The 19,966-nt window shown below is 32.2% G+C and overlaps 3 protein-coding genes across 3 annotated transcripts; all 3 read right to left on the reverse strand.

The window, feature by feature from the left end:
• Window positions 1-8,920: 8,920 nt before the first annotated feature.
• LOC114191420 lies at window positions 8,921-9,943 on the reverse strand. Its single transcript, XM_028080592.1, has one exon. It carries the CDS (start codon window positions 9,941-9,943, stop codon window positions 8,921-8,923), a length of 1,023 nt encoding a protein of 340 aa, XP_027936393.1.
• Window positions 9,944-12,000: 2,057 nt separating this feature from the next.
• LOC114191421 lies at window positions 12,001-12,984 on the reverse strand. The gene has a single exon (XM_028080593.1). The coding sequence runs from the start codon at window positions 12,982-12,984 to the stop codon at window positions 12,001-12,003; it is 984 nt and encodes a 327-aa protein (XP_027936394.1).
• A 1,737-nt stretch (window positions 12,985-14,721) lies between these two features.
• LOC114190123 (chaperone protein dnaJ 50) lies at window positions 14,722-18,255 on the reverse strand. The gene is made up of 10 exons (XM_028078894.1): window positions 18,000-18,255; window positions 17,852-17,914; window positions 17,690-17,756; window positions 17,463-17,522; window positions 17,288-17,338; window positions 17,092-17,172; window positions 16,359-16,471; window positions 15,677-15,794; window positions 15,381-15,507; window positions 14,722-15,218 (listed from the first exon to the last, which is right to left on the reverse strand). Exons 1-10 carry the CDS (start codon window positions 18,230-18,232, stop codon window positions 15,115-15,117), a joined length of 1,017 nt encoding a protein of 338 aa, XP_027934695.1. The 5' UTR covers window positions 18,233-18,255; the 3' UTR covers window positions 14,722-15,114.
• Window positions 18,256-19,966: the final 1,711 nt, after the last annotated feature.

Below are 19,966 nucleotides of genomic sequence, written 5' to 3' on the forward strand. Positions count from 1 at the left end.
TCAATTAAAATGTCGTATATATATAATACTTAATATAATTAAGTTATTAAATTTTAAATAGATCCTAAATATATCTACATTATTATATAAAGAGATCTTCCCCTTTTTGTTACATAATATTTTTCCAATTTCATATTTTAAGTAACCATTTTTTAAACTAAAATAATTATATTATCATTCATATATTTAAAGTGACAATTTATTTAAATTTATTAATTTTTAAACTAAAATAATAATCTTACTATTTTATTCTTTTAAATGACTTTTTATTTAAATTTAATTATTTTTAGAATGTGTTTCTTTGGTTGTTCTTGTTCAAAGCTATTGTAACTTCAAGTCAGAAAATCTCGGTGTCTAGATATTGTGACCACTTTTTTATTTATAGTCACTAGGGTTATACATTGAGCATCATATTACATATTTATCTATCGGTATCAAAATACATTTGTCAAGAATATAATATAAACTTTTACTAGCATCTCTTTTCTTATAATATCTCCTAAATTATAGACGATTAAATTTTTATTTTTTTTTACTCTGATTAAAACCACCTATAGAGGTTTAGATGCACAATCTAGTCCAAAGTTTCCTCATGTTCTAATTGAGGTCATATATCTTTAAACTCCTGATACCGACGTCATCTCAAATCTCAAACTCTCGAGTCTTGAGTCGACTGAGGCAGGTTGAATAGTTTGTTTAGATGCTTCTCTGTCATGTTAGCTCCCTCCATAACTTTTTTTCACATGTTTTATTTTAGGATAAAATTTCTATTTTTTTATTTACTGATATGATTTAGTATAAATTATTAATTAATTATTTTTTTATTTTTTCCTCAAATGAATCAATAATTCACGTTAAGTTACGTGAGAAAGTAAAGATGAAATTAAAAAAAATAAGAATCTTAATATAATTTTACTTTATTTTAATTGATTTTTTCTTTCTTCGATAGTTTGAAACCTCTTGTTTTTCCTTCCCGTTTGATTTTTCAATTACCCTAAAAGACTACTTCAGTTCTTCACCTTTCCTTTTCTCCACTCTCTCGACACCTTCCATTTTGAGATAGGTAGCCTTCCTTTCTCCACTGCTCTTGTTCCTCTATTTTCTTCTGAAAATCTCCTGTGTGATCAATTCTTTTACTTCCTCTTTCTTTTTTTCTCTTTGCATCACCATTACTTCCAAAGGCTGATCACGGAAGCTACGGTCATGGCCCCTCAAATTTTTTGAATCTTTTTAAATTATATGTAGTTTACAGAAATTTAATGTTTTGAAATTTTTTAAATTATATATAATATTTTAAATTTTGATTTTCTGAAAATTTTAAATAATTGGATTACATGAAATTAAATTAGGTGTCTTTTTATTTATTTTATAAAGTATAATAAATAATAAAATATAATAAATACAAAAAGTTATTAAGATATTTTTTGTTTCTTTTACCATTGTTTTTTAGTTTCTCAATATTGTTGTACTCATCTCTCATGATATTAAACACAAATTCATTATTTTTTTTTCTCATTTCTCATATGTTTTCTTTCATTTTTTAAGAAAAAAAATATTTTTCTTTTATCTTAATTGATAATGAAATGTTAGTTTGATAGTTATTTTGATTTTTTATCTCATAAGCCTTTTTGTATTTACATTTATGAATATAGAAAAAAAAAGTGATGTACTACATTTTTTTTCATAAACAGTTTTTAATCATTGCTTGATTATCATAATATTTTCTTTAAATAATTATATCTCTCAATTTTTTATTAGTTTATGATAATTTTTTTATAATCTTAAACATTTTTTTAAACATAGGTATATTGGAAAAAAAAAGATTCATTATTTAAAGATGATAAAAATGAAGCTACCACCAAATAGGAAAACAGAATAAATTCAATCTTTGACAAGAACATGATAGTCAAGGAGATCTTTCTGGATTGATGTTACTTCGTCTTATTTTAAATCTTCTTGCTATTATAGCTATAACAGAAATATATTTTTCTATAATGAAAATTATCAAAACAAGATTGTAGGATAAAATAAAATTTGAATTTCTTGCTAATAATATGATATTTATATTGAAACAAAATCTGAAAATTTTAATTCTTATTCAATTATTGATGAATTTAATCTTTTAGATGTGTGATTTGTTTCATAGTTACAAATATATTAAATTATGTATTATTTTTATTGTATTAGTAATAGTAATTAAACATATAAATTTTGAATGTATTATTTTAACTCTCCAAAAATATTGGTCAATATCCGCCACTTCAGTTCGCTTCTAGTCCCAGGTTTGTGAGTTTCTCTAGTTTTTTATATTCATTGCGTTTATCTAGTTTATGAGTTGTTCTAGATTTTTATATTTTGGGGTTTGTTGAGTTTCATTGAGTTTCTAAGGTTTCAATGTATTTTGGATTTTGAGGTTCATTGAGTTTATAAGATTTTTTTTCTACACCACTTTTTACTTTAAACAACACTAAACTAGATCACGAATACAAAAATGTTACCCAAACATATTGTGGGAAACAATTTTAAAGACACATCTTAAAGACTCCCAATGACAACACTTTGCAAAATATTGATATTTTATGCCACATTTGTTCAAGTGTTGACTTTAAAATGTGTGAGCTAAATCATAAAAGTTGCCTTTTAGGAAACTTGTTAAATATGTTTTTGGAACTAGTCTCTTTTCAGAATTTTGACCCAATTTAGTCGTTCAACTTTATAAATGCGTAGATTTAGTCATTTTAACCAAATTTTATTAAGTTTATTTCACATTTCAAACGTTTTTCATGATAACATTTGAGTTGTTTACACTATTTAACACATTTTCGTTTTAATATTATATAAGAAATGTGAATTTATTAAAATTATTATATTATATTATTAATATTAGTATTTATAATAATCATAATATAAATAAAACAATAAATATAAATAGTAATAAAACAAATATAATAGTAAAAATTATAAAATGAAGAACAATAATTTAAATAATTATAATAAATATAAATAATAGTAACGTAATAATAATAATAATAATAATATAAATAATATAAATAACAAAATATACAAACTACATTTTACTTATCAAAATAAAAAAATAAAATTATAATCTGACAATTTTATTAATTAAACTATTTTTTAATCTATAAATCAATTGCATCATTTAAAAGATTTAATAATTTTTTTTAATATTAGCGTACACACATGCGTTGTCACGCCTGTGTGTACATATTTTTTAAATATACGAGATATTATATTAGTAGGTGATGATAGAGTAATGTTATTAAGTTAGAATATATAAAATAAAATTATAATTATTAAAAATAAAGTGAAATATATCAGAAAATATGAGAGAATAATGGTTGATAAATAGAGAAAAAGAGAAGAGCATAGACGATTTTATAAAAAAATTTGTAAAATTAATGATCAATTTTCAAAAATTTTATAAATAATTATATTTTAAAGGGTAAATTTGGTATTTTGAAATGTGGATAAAAAAGAGGAAATCTTATCTACATATTGTTATAGATATTATTTCATCTTTTACGATCTTTCCCTCCATCTAAATCATCTTTATCTCTTTTTCTTTCACATCTATTTATTTTCACCATTGCAAAATCATTTTTCAATCCAATAACAATTTATGTAATTTCTTTTAAATTTAATAATCTATATTAAATTCATAGGCTACCATTTACCATTTTTTTTTTCAGTAATAATACACGATATAGGTCAAGCATTACTTTTTACTCTCTTCAACAACTTTTTAGAAATACAAAAAGTTTAATTTCTTTAAAGAATACACTACCCTTGAAAGTAGATTATGAAGTGATGTTTAGACTTATACTAAAATTTCCCATTACTTATACTAAAATTCGAATCATTAAAGAAGACTAAACTTTGATTAAAATATTTCTGGCTCCACTTTAAGGACGGGTATGATAGAAAAGAAAACAAAAACGAATGATTTATTGATGGTGATGATTATACATTTGGAGGGATCGAATGGAATTTACAGTGCTTGCATTTAGAAAGTTGTATCAACAGGTATTTAACGTCGGGTAGCTTTAGGTGAGGGTGAGGGTGAGGGTGTTTCAAATCCATCAAAAGTTTCAATGATGTCACCATTTCTAACTTGGTGCCAATCAAAGGACTGCTCTTCGTTCATGGGCAACTGTCGGTAAATGAAAGAATAGGCACCATCTTCCGGAAGAAGGAACCCCTGCGTCAACTGCAACTGCTCCAGTTTTTGCCTCAACATCGACACTCTGTCAACACCAAACACTTCTATCTCAATTCTCTCATTCGTTCGCATAGGCAACACAATCACCTTCAGCTTCCGATAATTCACTCTGCTACTACCACCCACCTCAGAAGGCGGTTTTAAGATCACATCGATCTGAGAATTTTCTGAAACTGCACAATCTTGCAGAGGCACGTGGTCCATCAATTCCAGACTCAATGAGTGCAACTGCAGCACGATCCTATCCACGGGCACGCCCTGCATGTCGTCCAGCGCAACAATCTTCTGCTTCAGCTCCAGAACCGTCTCCTTTCGGTCCGATTCTATACGGACACGATTTCCCGACTGAGGCACTTTCACGTTAACCGTCACTGTCTTCGGCACGGGTGGAAGAGGATTTGGTATGAAAGATGATGGTGAAGGTGAAGTTATCGGCGGCGGCAGCATCTTTGGCAAAGACAGCGGTGACGGCATCGACTCTGCCGTCTCCCTTACCATTTCCGGCGTGTCTGGCATCGGCATCAACAGTGGTGAAGATGAAAAATGTCCCACATCGAACGGATCGTCTACATTTGACGTCTCAGTCAGCTGCAATGACGGATTCCAAGGCGGAATATCTGACGCCTTGTATTTCCTTTTCAGAAAAGGTGGAATTTGCAGATTCGGAGTTGGCTGCTGCGTCAGGTCGGATGTTGAGGGTGACGGTAAAGGTGATGGCGATGGTACCGGCGGCAGGTGTGAGGGGATTAATGGCGAGGGTGACGGTGTAGGTGACTGCGAAGGAGGCAAATTCAAGTCAAGCACCGGCGCTCGTAATGGCGGGAGACTTAAGTCGCGCACTGGCGGTGATACCGGCATGATTAGGTCATGCGGAGGTGCCGGCGATGGCGGCAAGTTTAAGTCACACAACAGAGGTGGCGATGGAAGCAAGTTTAGGTCACGCACCTGAGGTTGCGGCGGAGGGAATTCTGAGTGGCGCTCCGACGATGGCGTTGGAGGCAAGTTAAGGTCGCGCCCGGTGGAAAAATCAGAGTCGTGCTCCGACGATGCTGCAGGAGATGGGGCATCGGCGTGAATTTGGACGATGATGTGCGAGCCGTTATGGATGAAGCATCCCTGAACGTTTAGATCGTCGTAGAGAAGTTGTTGATTGTAGAGGATGATTTGTTGGCGAACGGGAATGCCTCGAAGGTTTTGCACTATTTCCTTGATATCACGTACTGTTTGGGAGGGATGAAGTCGAATGAAGAACGATTCCCCTCCCTGTATCTCAACATTCACATTCATTATCTCCATCGCTTTAGTGTGAATGTGAGAGGGAGCCGCCATGCATGCTTCCTTATATAGTTTCTGGAAAGGAAAGTTCTTCTGCCCAAACCAGTTATCACCTCATGCATTTGTATAATTAAAGTATGAATGCATAAAATTATCTAATTTATATATACTTTTAAAATATTATCTCTCTATTTTAAGTGTACTGTACCAGTTAGTTATTACCTAACTTTATTTGAATTAACAACTTAATTTAAGGCGCTTTCAAAATAAGATTAATTATTTTTGAAATTTAAATCGTATTTTACTTTTAAATGTAATTATCAGACATATATGTTATAATACACGAAGTAAAAAACACCTACTTGAATGTGTATTTTTATTACATTAAACAATATATTTTTGAAATGTATAATAACTTTATGAAAATTTAATATTAATTAATAGATATAGAACAAAAAATAATATTATTCTTTTAATTTTCCAATTTATTGTAGTTAATTATAATAACAGTTGGATATTTGATATTCTCATATGTGAAATTTATTAATGTAAGTATCTGAATTTAGGAGACCGTTTTGTGTTATTATTGTTAGTTCAGTTAGTGTCTATACTTTTCATTCATGGACTATTATATAAACAAAAGTCATTGAAAAATATGATGGTTTTCTTTTTAATAACTGTTATTAAAATCCATTTTATAGTAGTGGAAGCAGTGTTATAGTGGTGTGCTATATATGGAGAATGATGTATTATTGAGAATTAACTTCTTTTTAAACAACGAAATGAGACTGATTTTAATAATAAAATACTAAATTAAGGTATTTTGTTAAAATTAAATTATTGAATAAAAAGTCAAGAATAAGAATGCGGATGTGTGCACGAAATAATGAAAGATTGTGGCATGAATTCCCAAGATGAAGGATTATTCATATGTTGTGTGCAAGAAAGTTACCATGTTTGTATTTGGAAAGTTGAATTATTACAGAAGAACTGAATCAACGAACTAACAGATGTGGTTATTCTTGGCAGCCACTGGAAGCGACGGTTTCAAGTAACAGGTCGATCTCAGGATCCTCTGAAATCAAACAATCCTTGAGAAGCACGTCGTCAAACAATTCCCTATGCGTTAAATGACATTGCAACAGCATCCTTTCTACTGTCACGTGTTCCATGTCAAAGCCTGCACCACATGTTTTCAAATCTTCAAGAATCTTCTGCTTCAGAATCAGAATGGTGGTGCCGTCCCACTCCGTTTCTACAGGGATTTTACCTCCACAGTCAACTATATTCACCGTCACCTTCCTTTTCTTCACCGTCAACTCTTCCAACTCTATGTCAGATCGCATTTGCTGCATCGGCAAGACCGGAGACCTGGCCGCCGGTGCCTCTTTCTCTGTATCTGGCGCTAACTCTTTCAACACTATATTTGACTGTATATTCTGCATCGGAAACACTGGACTCCCTGTCCACCTCCTCACCACTGGCTTCCACTGAGGCATACGACACACAATACTTCTCTCCGTCGCCTGAGCCACCGTAGTACTCGCCGGCACCCCAACCACCTGAGTTCTCTCGGGCGCTTGAACCATCGGAGTCCTCGCCGGCACGTGAACCACCTGAGCGATCTCCGGCGAACGAAGAAACGGAGTAATCGCCGGCCTCCTAGCCACCAGAGCACTCGCCGGCATTGAAAAAACCTGATGTCTCGGCAGCATCAGAACCAGCGGAGTCGTTGGAGGCATTGGTTGCGTTATAACCCCAAGCGGATGGTATAAAGCCGGATGCGTCCACGATCTTGGATTCCGTAGAGGAGGAGGCGGCGTCGGTGGCAGAATGTTTTGGGTATAGGGGTTAAGAGAAAAAAGAATGATGGCGCCGGGGTGGAACATTCTAGTGCTCAGAACGTAGTCATGGTCTTCCAAAAATTCGCCATCCACGATAATGATTTGATTGGAAATAGCAATTCCCAAAGCACTTTGGATCTTCTCTTTGACATGGCGGATAGTATCGCTGGCAGAAATTGTAACGGTGATCGTCACATCTTCGTCAACCTGAAAAGTAACATTGACTCCCATCTCTGTGGTGAATGAATTTTCGTTGTTCTGCCCTTTTCCCCAATAACTTCAAACACGATCACGTTCAACACTTTTTACTCCTTTGTGGGATTCCTGAAGAAGCGAAGTTCAATCCATTTCAAACGTATATAAAAGTAAATCATGAGATGCTTTGCCAACTCTTCAATGCCATTTATTTCAAATATGATCGTTTTACTGTTATACTAGGCTTACATTTGCCTTAAAATAACTAACTAAACTTTCTTGCTAAGTTTTAACGGTTTAACTAACTAAGGGACACCGTAGTTAGTGACTAGCTTTTAGTTTGTTATTGGCTATGAACTCATAACTCAAGAAAGAAGAGGTCCTTTTTAGGGTTCCGTCAGAAACAGATTTTGGAAAATAGAACTCTTGATTATCAGTTGTCCTATAACACTTTAAACAAATTTGTTCTCTTTACATAATGAGATTATGGGTATATTTAAATTTGGGTAAATTTGAGAAGACGAGAAATGAAAAAAATAAAAGAAAAAGTTTGAAAGTGAAATTATTTGGATTTGAGAAAAAAAAAAGTGAAAAAATGTAGAGAAATAAATAGAAAATTTGTAAGAGTCCGTAAATTATTTGATTGTTAATATATTTAAAGAACAATTTATAAGATAAATTTTTAAAAATAAGTTTTTAATATTTTTTGTGTTTTTATTTAATTTTATATTCTTTATATGATTGTAGACTTATTTTATTTTTTTATTACTTTATGTTTAAAATTCAATCCTTAAGATAATATGCTAGACTTATTTAAAAAATCTAATTTTTAAGATGATATATTAGATCTATCTAAAAAGTCCAATTCTTAGCAACATTTGTTAGACTTATTATATTATTCATTGTAAACTATATATATATATATATATATATATAAAATGAGAGAAAATATGTTAGAAATTTTATCAAAATAAAAGACAAATTTGAATAATACAAACGAGTGGAACTTCAGATCAATTTTATAGTTATAATTAGACTTATGTTACACCTATTATCCATTGCTGAAGTCAAGAACCTTAAACTCCTGGTGGATAAGTGTGATGAAGCCCTTATCTATAGTTATTCCCCATCCTGCTGTCTAATAAAAGAAAGAATAATGAAATATGTTTGGCAAACTCTTCCCTGCATTTGTTTTCAAATTTATCGTTTACAATTGTGTTAGGATAACTAAGTAACTAATCTTCCCGCCTATTTGTTGTTTACCAAAAGCACCGCATCTAAGTAACAAACAGATAATTTGTTATTTGATACGAACGGAAATTCATGCTTGAACGCGTGACTTCCTCACTAGGAAATGATGATATACTCAGGAGTTGGATTCATCCGAAACATATTCTGGGGTGACTTCTATGACGTCCCCGTCTTTAATCCCGTACCAGTTAAACGCATGCGATTCAGTTATCACATGGCCATTTTTCTTGTTAGTGAAAAAATAACGATTGTTTTCGGGAAGAACATGCTTGTGAGATTTCTCCAACTCGTACCTCAAACCTTCCACTCTGTTAAACAAATTCACCTCGATCACTACCTTCTGAGTTCCGTCCTTCGGAACCACCGCAATCTTCACGATCTTTGCTGCCAAACTACCAACACAATCAGCGGTCACAACCGGAATAGTAAATTTCAGTGGTGCTTCTCCTTCTGCTGATTTTCTATGCACGTAAACAACTGACATATTTAGCACCCCGCAATCTCGCAGCGACAATTGGTCACGCAATTCCTCACCCGATTTTATTTGCACCGACATCTCGTTTAGGTTTAGGTTTCTAGTCTTCTTCATTCTGTAAATCTTCTCCTTCAGCTGCAGTACGGTGTCGTCCAGATCCATCTCTAAGATGAAAGGCCTCGCTCTGTATTCATCTATTTTCACTGTTAACCTGACTGTAGCCGGCGGCGTTGGCAGAAGCGGAGGCGGAGCCGGTTTAAACTCTGGATTCCACGGTGGCAACGCACTCGCTGAATCGTCTTCGAAACACAACGGCGGTAATGTCGTCCCCGATGGCGCGGGGGAAATCGTTAACACCACCTCTTCTGGCTCGCCTCTATTTGATGCCGGCTTTTCGGCAATGCACTGCAGCGGCAACGTGACGGAGCGGTTGGCGAAATATTCAGGGTCAACTAGGAGTTTCAGACGAGACTGCTGAGAGATATGAGTGTGGAAGATGACGTCGTCGTTTTGAAGAATTTGACCGTTGAAAATTAGCGTTTGGGAAGAAGTGGGAATGGCCTTATACTTCTGCACTTTTTGTTTGATTTCAAGAACCGAGTCAAATACACTCACTTCAATACAGAACGTTCTCTCATCCTCCAGCACAAAAGTTACATCCATCTCACACATTTGTTAGAGTCGGGTACGTTCTTTCCTACTTATAAACTTTTGAGATCAAATCCCCAGTATATTTCAAACTGTTTGAAAACTGAAAAATAACAAAACTTATTCATCCAATTTAAATTTTTTATTTTGAAAATATATTCAATTCATTTCAAACTGAGTTCATAGGTGCTGTTATTAAATTGACTTTTAGTATTATCAACTTTGAACCTATACTGTCATTAATTATGTAATAACTTATAACTAATTTATTTGACATTATAAATAAATAAAATTTAAAGTTTATAATACATTTGACTAGTTATTTAAAGAAGCAAAATTGAAATTAAAAATTGACCCAATCTGAACTTACGAGTAAATTAATAGTATTTTTAATGTATATTCATGGCAAATTCAAATTAAAACTCTTGCCAGGTTTATTTCACAATATTAAATATAATATACATTTTGATCTCATGATACAGATATATTTCATGTATGGAAATGAAATTATTTTCAAAATGATATATAAAGTAATGATTGTACTTATATCTAGTAAAAGCAATTAAATTAATAAAATTTGAACATTCTTAATATTTTAAAAATATTATTTTATTATTATAAATAATTTAAATGAAATAACATCGTGTTTTATCACAACTCTTTTCTCTAAACATCTATTAGGTTTTTCAATATTGATAATTTAACGTTAGTTATTTTCGCTTTCATTATTAATAGTATATTCAGATTTAAATGTAAGTCTGAGTCTCGTATGCAAAATTCAAAAGTTAGGAAATATATAAAATTATACTCAGACGTATAATTATTCTAAACTTTTATATTAAAGATGATGTCAATTTTTTTATTTAAATCTAATTATTATTAAATTTTCTAATGAATCATTGAAAGGTCCATTTATATCAAAATGAAGAATGCATCAATTATATCAAAACTTAATATATGTCTTGATATGTAAAGAAATTAAGTTTAAATATATAATAACAAAAACAAATATTAAATATATAATAACAAAAATAGAAATTAAATATATAAAAACAAAAATAGACATTATTTTAATTCATAATACATGCTTTTATTAAAAAAAATATGTTGTAATTTCATTTCTTATAGTCACTCAAACTGTCTATATTGTATGAATTATAAAAAATATACTAAAATATGAAAGAAATAACAAGAGTAAAAAAAATTCAACTCTTAAAAAACGTGAATATGTGATGCATAAGACTAATTTTGAACTAGTGTTGCAAAATTCAACTTTCAAAATTTTTACTTTTATCAATATGTCATATGACATAATACTTTATGTAAAATTTGTCTTAGTTACAAGAGTCCGTGCTTCTTTTTACTACCATCTCTATATAACACTATACTGCAAATATGTAGGATAAGCATTACTAATGCTACTAACATAAGTCATGAGAAAAAATGGATGCTAGAAATAAGTTAACCGCAATTTAAAATAATCGAAGGTTGAGAAAAATTTTAGTGAGTTAAAAATAAATCAATGGACCAATTTTGACTATACAAAAAGGCAAACTCGTTTCAGCATTAAATAAAAAAATGATTTTTTTATTATTAAATTTTGACAAATTTCTCTTATAATCTTAGGTGGCATCTTCTAAATGATATTTCATTTTTCTATTTTTCTAATTCTCAATATTTCAAAATCAGTTAAAAAGATCACATCTCATATTATAAAAGAAAATTGTGAATATTTAATAGTTAAAATATCATTATCCTTAAAAAGGAAATGTGAGACTCGTTTGCAAACTCTTCAATGCATTTTACTTAGAAATATGATCAACGAATGTCTCCGGAGCTTACAAATTTTATTTGAATGGCTTACAAAACTCTGTAATACCTCATTAGTACAAGTTTCAAGTTTCTTATGATAACGACTAACAAACTAACTAGTAACAGGATTAACTAACTAACAAACACCTGCCTAACTAACTAATTTGCACTAATTTTTTTTTTTTTTTTGTATTCAATACGAACTGATTCTGGTGCATGCATGCATGCATGAGTTCTTCACCATTGCAAACTGTGGGAAACTAAGAAGAAGGAAAGGACAGTTGTTTAGGGTTGATTACAACGGTGTCACCCTCTGTAATCCCTAACGTGTCAAACGAATATGTTTCAGTCGCCAGAAGACCGTTCTTGATGGTAAAAGAGTAACCAAAACTTTCGGGAAGAACATGTTTGTGAAACTTCTCCAACTCAAACCTCAAATCTCCCAAACAACTAAGAGAATTAACCTCAATGGGTATCTCCTGAATTCCGCCATTGGGAACCACCATCACCTTCAACATCTTCCCATGTTTGAGATCAACGGCAACCAAAGCTCCTCGTTCCGATCGTCTACACACGTAAACATGTGACATATTAAGCATCCCACATTCCAGCATAGACATATGGTCATGCAATTCATCACCTACTTTATTCACCACCACCATATCCTTCACCTTTAGCCTTCGAGGCCTCTTCGTTCTGATAAACACCTCCTTCAGCCGCAGAACGGTGTCGTTCACATACATTTCCATCCGGAGAGGCTTCCGCTTCATATCCAAGCTTTTCACCGTGAACATCACTTTATTCGGCGGCGGAAACTGCGGCACCGGCCCCTCCGGCGGCTCGTCAATCATCGATGAAACAAACTCTTCTATCTCGTCTGGATTTTCTGTGAGCACCACCGATGCGTCCATAGTAGACGACATGTTTTGTGGTTCTGGAATCGACGAGAGCATCTCTTGCATCCCCTGTGTATCTAGTTTGGACGCTCTCCTAATCCAGTGTGGCAGATCATACTCGTTTTCTTTGGGCCGAACCAAGAGTTGAACGCGAGAGAGTTGAGAGATGTGAGAGTCGATGAACAAGGCTTCGTTTTGAAGAACTTGACCATTGAAGAGTAGAGTTTGTCGGTCAACGGGAATGTTCCTCGATATCTTTATTCTTTCTTTGATTTCTTGGAAGTTCTCGGACAACTCCACTCTAATACAGGATTCTGTCTCATCCTCCAACACAAAAGTCACATCCATGCCACAACCAAAATCAATAAACTATGAAAATGAAATGTGAAATTGCAGAGTTCAAGGGAGAGAAGAGTACTGTATGTACCCTTCTCAAAGGTTGTTCTGTATTTTCCTTCACATTTTTGGGTCCTTCAGGTTTGAGGCGAGTTTGGTGCTGTCAGAGGAAACACTTTGCATTGGAATGAGGTGTGAGTGTATCTATAAAATTCAACTCCTAGTTATGGAGTTGGTAATTTAATATTTTTTAAACTAAAAGTGCCATATAATACTTTTTTTTTTTAATAATGGGTTTAGTTGATATAAGGTTTATAAATTTAAATCGGGTTAAATATGTTTTGGGTTAGAAATTTTTAATTTTTTCAACTTTGTTTTATTAGTATTGCAAAATTAATAGTTATTTTAATTGTAAGCGACTAGACCCCAACCGATCTAAGTGTGCAGATGTATTGGGTCCGATCTGGAACCGACTTAAATGTATGGATGTATTGGACTCGATTTGTAGCTGATCTAAGAGTGCGGATGAATTGGGCTCGACCTAAAACTGATCTAAGAGTGCGGGTGTATTGGGCCTGATCTGGAACAAACCTATTTGTGTAGATGAAGACCCAATTCATTAAAACTGCAGCTCATCTCTTCTTAGGATAACGGCTAAACAATCACATAACCACACTCCCATGAAAGTCAGAATAACCTCTGCACACGCCAACTACCTATCGTATCCTATGAGAGCTAAAGCATGGACGAGCTAGAAACATGTATAAACTTAAGCGACTAGTCTCCAATGGGACAAAAGGAAAAAAATGCTGAAAAAGACACGACAAGAGAAAAAACATCCTCATTGTGCATCTTGAGTTCTCTTCTTCAAGATCAATAATATAATTTTATTTATGTTATAATTGCATAATATTTTATATTTAATTTAATTATTATTTGATATTTTGATTTAAACTTTATATAATTATATTTTTTAAAAATATTTCTTCTTTTTAAATATTAGACATTGAATAATTGAAGATTGTCATCTCAAATAAAAAGAAAAAAAAGTGTATATAGATATGTAAAAAGATGTTAGAATAATGAAAAAATAGACAATACTATTATAAAAAAAAAAGTTTTTAAGTAAAGAGATAAGAGTAAAAGAAACAAATTCATTCAAGTATAGTATTATCTGAAACAATGGTAACTTATGTGTAACTTAAAATATTAATTTAATTTTAAAATATTATATTGTATAGTTATAATTTTGGTAATCTTAAGCTCTTGTTAATTTTAAGATTTACACCATGATATACCAATATGTTTCTAATATAATTTTTTTTTATAACAATTGAATCTTATAAAAGTTTTAACTCGGTTTATCTCTTAGCTAACAAGAATATTCAATGAAAGCAACCTAAATTTCATTTGTTATATGATTTTTAAAACTCTCTTTCGATTTCACCTGATAATAAAATCCTAAAAAACTGGTACTTTAATAAGTTTTATTTGTATTTTAATATTTTAAAAATTTAAAAACAAATTTATTTATTATGATATGTGACGTTCAAATGAATTTTTTTACAAGATTGATGTATTGGATTTAACACTCTAGTTAAGAGATGCACTAACAAATCATTCACCACCTCCCAACTGATTCATCAGACCCGATAAGCAACACTGGGAATCTTAAGCCCAAGAAAACAACGCTAAAAGTGATATACAACTACAGGAAGAGTGGGAGGATAAATATTTCAGACATATACCTTCAAGTCAAAACTCTACTGTAACATGCCGAGAATTCATGTAATCTCATTAAAATTGTTGCACAAAACCACTACCGAACATCCGATTGTAGAAAGATTGAGGCTAAATACCTGACTTAGAAACAAATAAAAAAAGCAATATTTAATGCGGTATTCTTTAGTGTTTACTGTTTACAGGCTGTCAGGGACATGTTTAAACTCAGTAAACTTTTGTTTATGACTCCACGATTTCGTGGTTGAAATGAATAATTCTGCTTCTATCACCCCTCCTCCCCAAATCAATTAGCAGCTTTCCAATTTTAACTTTAACTGTCACTTCATGGTTCAGTTCAATTTCATAATTAAAACCAAATTTTTAGAACTTTAAATGCAGCAGATGAGGCCACTAATGCAGCTATCTTCTGCGTTTCGATTCTTTCCGCATATCTGCTACATAGCTCTCCATATTCGATTTCTCCCATAAGCGTTTGAGCACAAGATCTTCCCTTGTTGCTTCATCTATTAATAACAGGCACCAAATAAGAACCATTAGTATGCATAGTAGTAGGTTAGACCATGCTTGTAGAATCCAAAACAAGTAACCAAAAAAGCTACACATAATTCCCCTATGTCCATGGTGTCTAAAAGAAGAAGGTTGGTTCATCGTAGATAATAATTTACCAATATGTCTCCATCTATCGAGAGGAATACCAAGGGATCTTTGTGTCAGATAAGAAGCATCTTCCCAAGAATAAGAGTGTTTCTTCACTCTGTATCTCCAAAACCAGCAGGCAGACCACAGTAGCAGCTGAATGGAAACAGAATTGATCAGTAAATTTCACATACTAAAATATTAATTTTCAAGATTCAGCACCATTCGTGGGAAAGAAATTCATATATGCTACCTTGAATTAAAATAGAGAAATGAAAGATTCACTGTAGTAATTGCATTTTCTAGATAAAGATTGAACTCTAACCTTGCCTAAGGTATAAGGTAATAGAACAAAGCGGACACCAAGAAGTTTCCACACAGAGGCCCTTTCAGCTCCTGTTATCTGCAGGTCGAGTTCATTGCTAAGGTCTTGCTCCACTTTCCTGAATGCATATATTCCCCACATTGTGTCATTGCGTGCCGGAAGTAAAGAAATCGCAGTCAACAAAGCACAATCTTACAGATAACAGACAAACTGATTTAAAAGAGGAAATAAGAGTTTTCAAGGTGGAGAACCAATTTGAACAGGTCACTGGATACTAGATATAGGTGCAACTGAAAAACTTTTTAGGAAATTACGTAGAACTACTATCGGTGGAATTTATATGAAGGTAATGTAATTAAATTCCCAAGAATAGCATTCCTGCGCAAACTAAATGACATGTTTCGTTAAGCTTGAACATCCTGATGAATGTTTTCAACAATCAAATATATATATATATATAAAGTGGGAAAGAAAGTTATTAGTTGGAGTATATGCTGAAGTCCACAATCACATGGGAATGGAATCTAAACAAACTATGAAGACAATTCATTTATAGGAATCAACTACGTATGGGAAATTTTTTAAAACTTATAACACAGAAATATTATATTCTAAAGTTCATATCCCTGGGAATAATAACTTGAAACAGATACAGACTCAAAAAATGAGAATGATGGCATACTTGACCGTATTCTTCTGACTCTTCTTCTTGTTTGTAATCCCTCCACTGCGTTCAAGTTCCAATGCCCTTAGTTTATTTTTATATGCAGGTGTCTTCTTGACCATGGCTACAGCCTAAACACAGAAAAGTAGTGCAATGAACGTAAATGTCTTAATCTTTCAAAAGCACTTTGTACAAAAACAAACTAAGCAATTTGCACAAAAACAATGTCATATACATCCACCAAAAGAAATTAGCACAGTCCTGACCTATTTCAAATCTTATGCATGCATCTAAGACTGTAAATCATGGTAAAACATTCTAGTGGAGATGATGATTGGATTCATAGGACATGTATGGAACATAAATTTTTCACCCTAAAACTTGGGACCGGCAACTCTTGACTTCTTGACCTACTTTCCTTGCTAATAGATTTTCCAAAACCCTTAACTGGGCATAATTCAGGTAAGTACAATCTGTTTTTTGTGTGTACAATGGTAGCAATGAGGTTCAAACTACCCAAAGGCACTAACACCATATATGACCCCAGTGGGCTAGCAAAATACAATCTCTAACACCACGAGCACATACAGCTCTTCAACCTTTAGATAGCCAATTAAAGAATTGTATAAAAGTACATTTTACATAAGAAAGTTCTACTATTCCTGAGTTTTGACATTACACAATCATATGGTACATTTTCATATCAGGGAGTTTAACTATACATCATATGATATTCAATATATTACAATACCTGATTATACCTTGTTGATTGATTTAGATATTGAAAACCTGAAAGAATAATAAGAAGGCCAACCAACACAGCTCGAGGATCCTGGCAGGTAAAAAAGTACGTAAGTACTAAAAATGAGACTCACTTGCAAAAATCAATAATTTCTAATCAAATTTATCCAAAAGTCATCTTCAAATTGTAAACCAACAAATCTCACCGTCTTGTGACCATAGTATGCCCGATAGTAGCGTGCAGTATTATAAAACACCTGAAATCAATAGATGAAAACACAGCTCTACTTCAACAAAAACTAAAAGAACAGAGACAAACCATCAAGAATATTGACCCAAATTTTAAAAGTAAACCAAACTTTCTACAAAAAATCTAAACACCTCCTCTGGATGTGCAATTGCATAATCATATTGTTCGCGCGTGGCCTCGTCCTTCAAAATCTGTAAAGTTATATAACATTCATTAGCATCAGAACCAATACCTCACCAAATACAGATCAGTGTGGTCAGTTTTCAATTCATCCCGCATTGCACAAGGTTCAATTTTAGCAGATACAAATTCCTACATCAAAATCACTGGGAAAATAAAGGCAAGAAAACCAAAGCACCTCATAAGCATTAGCGATTTTAACAAACAGCTTTCGCGATTCGGGATCAGGGTTCTTATCTGGATGACTGAATCAAACACGAAACCAAATGAGAAAGTAGTTATTATATATATAAAAAAAAAAGGAGTAAGAGAGAGCGTGCTAAGGAGGAGAAACACGTACTGCTTCAAGGAGAGTTTGTAGTAAGCTTTCTTGATTTCGGAAGCATTGGCACTCTGAGAAACCCTGCGAATGAGAAGAGGGAGCGTTACAATGAGAAATAAAGCTTAGGTTAAAAACAATTGAAGGAAGAAAAGGAATGTTAGCTGACCCAAGCAGATCGTAGCAATCATCTTCGTCGCAGTAGATTGCGCGCGAAGTGGAGACGGTGGATAAAAGGAGGACCGCCACAAGAAATGGGATGGCGGTCGCGCGCCACCGGAGCGCTGCCGGCAGCGGATCCATGACGCCGAAAACGTTGAGGCTTTCTTTTTCTTCTGTTCCCTGCTTTCTCTCTGTTGACCCAAACTCCACAATCGAATGCTCTCTTCCCACAGTTCCCATCTAAATTCGGGTCTTCCATGCTACTCGAATTCGAGTTTTTTTTTTAATTATTATTGTTATATTTTACCTTTTTATTATATTTATGTCAATTCTTTATTTTTTTAAAACTATTCTATTTAAAAAATAAAATATTTTCATAAGTTTAAAAATATTTCTACTAGTAAAGTTAAATATAATAACACCTTAAAAATATTTATATATATATATATATATATATATATATATATATATATATATATATATTGACGTTTAAAAGTCTAAAGTGTTAATCAGATGTCAATTTTTAAAAATATTTTTATCGAAAATCGATATCTAAAAATAATTTTGGAAGTGTGATTCAGTGACTTTACTTCGAATGATCATAGAATATTTTTAAGATTTTAAAAATTTGTAGAGGTGTAGAAAGAGATTCTTGGAGATACAGGAAAAAAGACCCAAAAGAGAATAAAAAGTTTGGTTCCAGGATTACTTTTCTTGGGCTCTCAAATAGCAGCTCACGAAGTTGGCCCAACTACATCTTAAATCCAGGCGGTTTCTTCCTGCATCTCCAACTTTTCTTTTTGTACCCAAAATTTTTTCCAAAATTCTTTAAATGATCATTCATCTTTAACTAGAATAAAAAATAATTTTCTCGCTCTTTATATTTACTCGCCCACGAGCATTCACCCGTCATACTTTCCTCACAATTTAAGTAAGAAAACATGTATGAATTAGGTAGGTATCGGATTTCAAAATCCAATTTAAATAGACACCAAATTTTGAAATTTAGTTTAAATACTAAATGTCAAAATATATACATATATATATATATATATATATATATATATATATCGTATTTAGAAATTCAGTAACCATCTAAATTTCGAATACCGAAAAAATTCTTAATCGGAGATTTCGAAATTCAATAAAATTCTTAATATATGAGTTCTTAAGTTCGATGAGTTACTTAACCGATTTTTTTTATATATTTTGAAGAGTCATATTTGACATTACTGCAGTAAAATCTTTTTGCATGCAGAATAAAAGTTTGAGGTGTAGGAAGTCCAATTATGTATTCATACACATCTCCTTTTAAGCCAACACGTGGAGTAAAGATCTGATCCTGCAGCCATTTTTATGCTCACTATATTTTTCTTTTTTTTTTGTTTAGTTTTTGCAGTTAAAGTTCTTTTTTGGAGATTAGCAATTTAAGCTAGTCATAACAAGTTATATAAAATAAAAATCAACCATACGATTTATTTAATATTTTATACATGGAATAAATCGAGTCTCGTTATTATAGAGTAATGAACACAAAAATTAATTAAATGATAAAATGTTACAAATTCTTATTTATCCTAGCTGAAATTGAAATTGAAATCAAACAAAATTGTATTATCTAAGTAAATATCTTATTTTACATCTAATGCATCACACTTTTTTTTTCAATCACGTTTATTGCATATGTTTGGCAACATATTAATCTTCATTGATGAAATTAACTTTGGTAACAAAGAGTTAAATTGTTATAGATACTAATTAACTGGGTATGAATGAATATATCTTCTTTTATTTTGAGGAAGAATCAAACTTGAATAGCATAAGAATTATGGTTTCGGATAAAATATTATCAGACATTTTATATTATATTTTATTTTAATAAAATAGTTTTCCACTACTGGGTGTTGGCTTGAATGTACATGTTGTGTACAGCTATGACAAAATATCCATGTCCGTGAATATCCGTGGATAAAA

The sequence above is a fragment of the Vigna unguiculata genome, chromosome 7 (assembly GCF_004118075.2).
Source record: "Vigna unguiculata cultivar IT97K-499-35 chromosome 7, ASM411807v1, whole genome shotgun sequence".
Taxonomy (NCBI): Eukaryota; Viridiplantae; Streptophyta; class Magnoliopsida; order Fabales; family Fabaceae; genus Vigna; species Vigna unguiculata.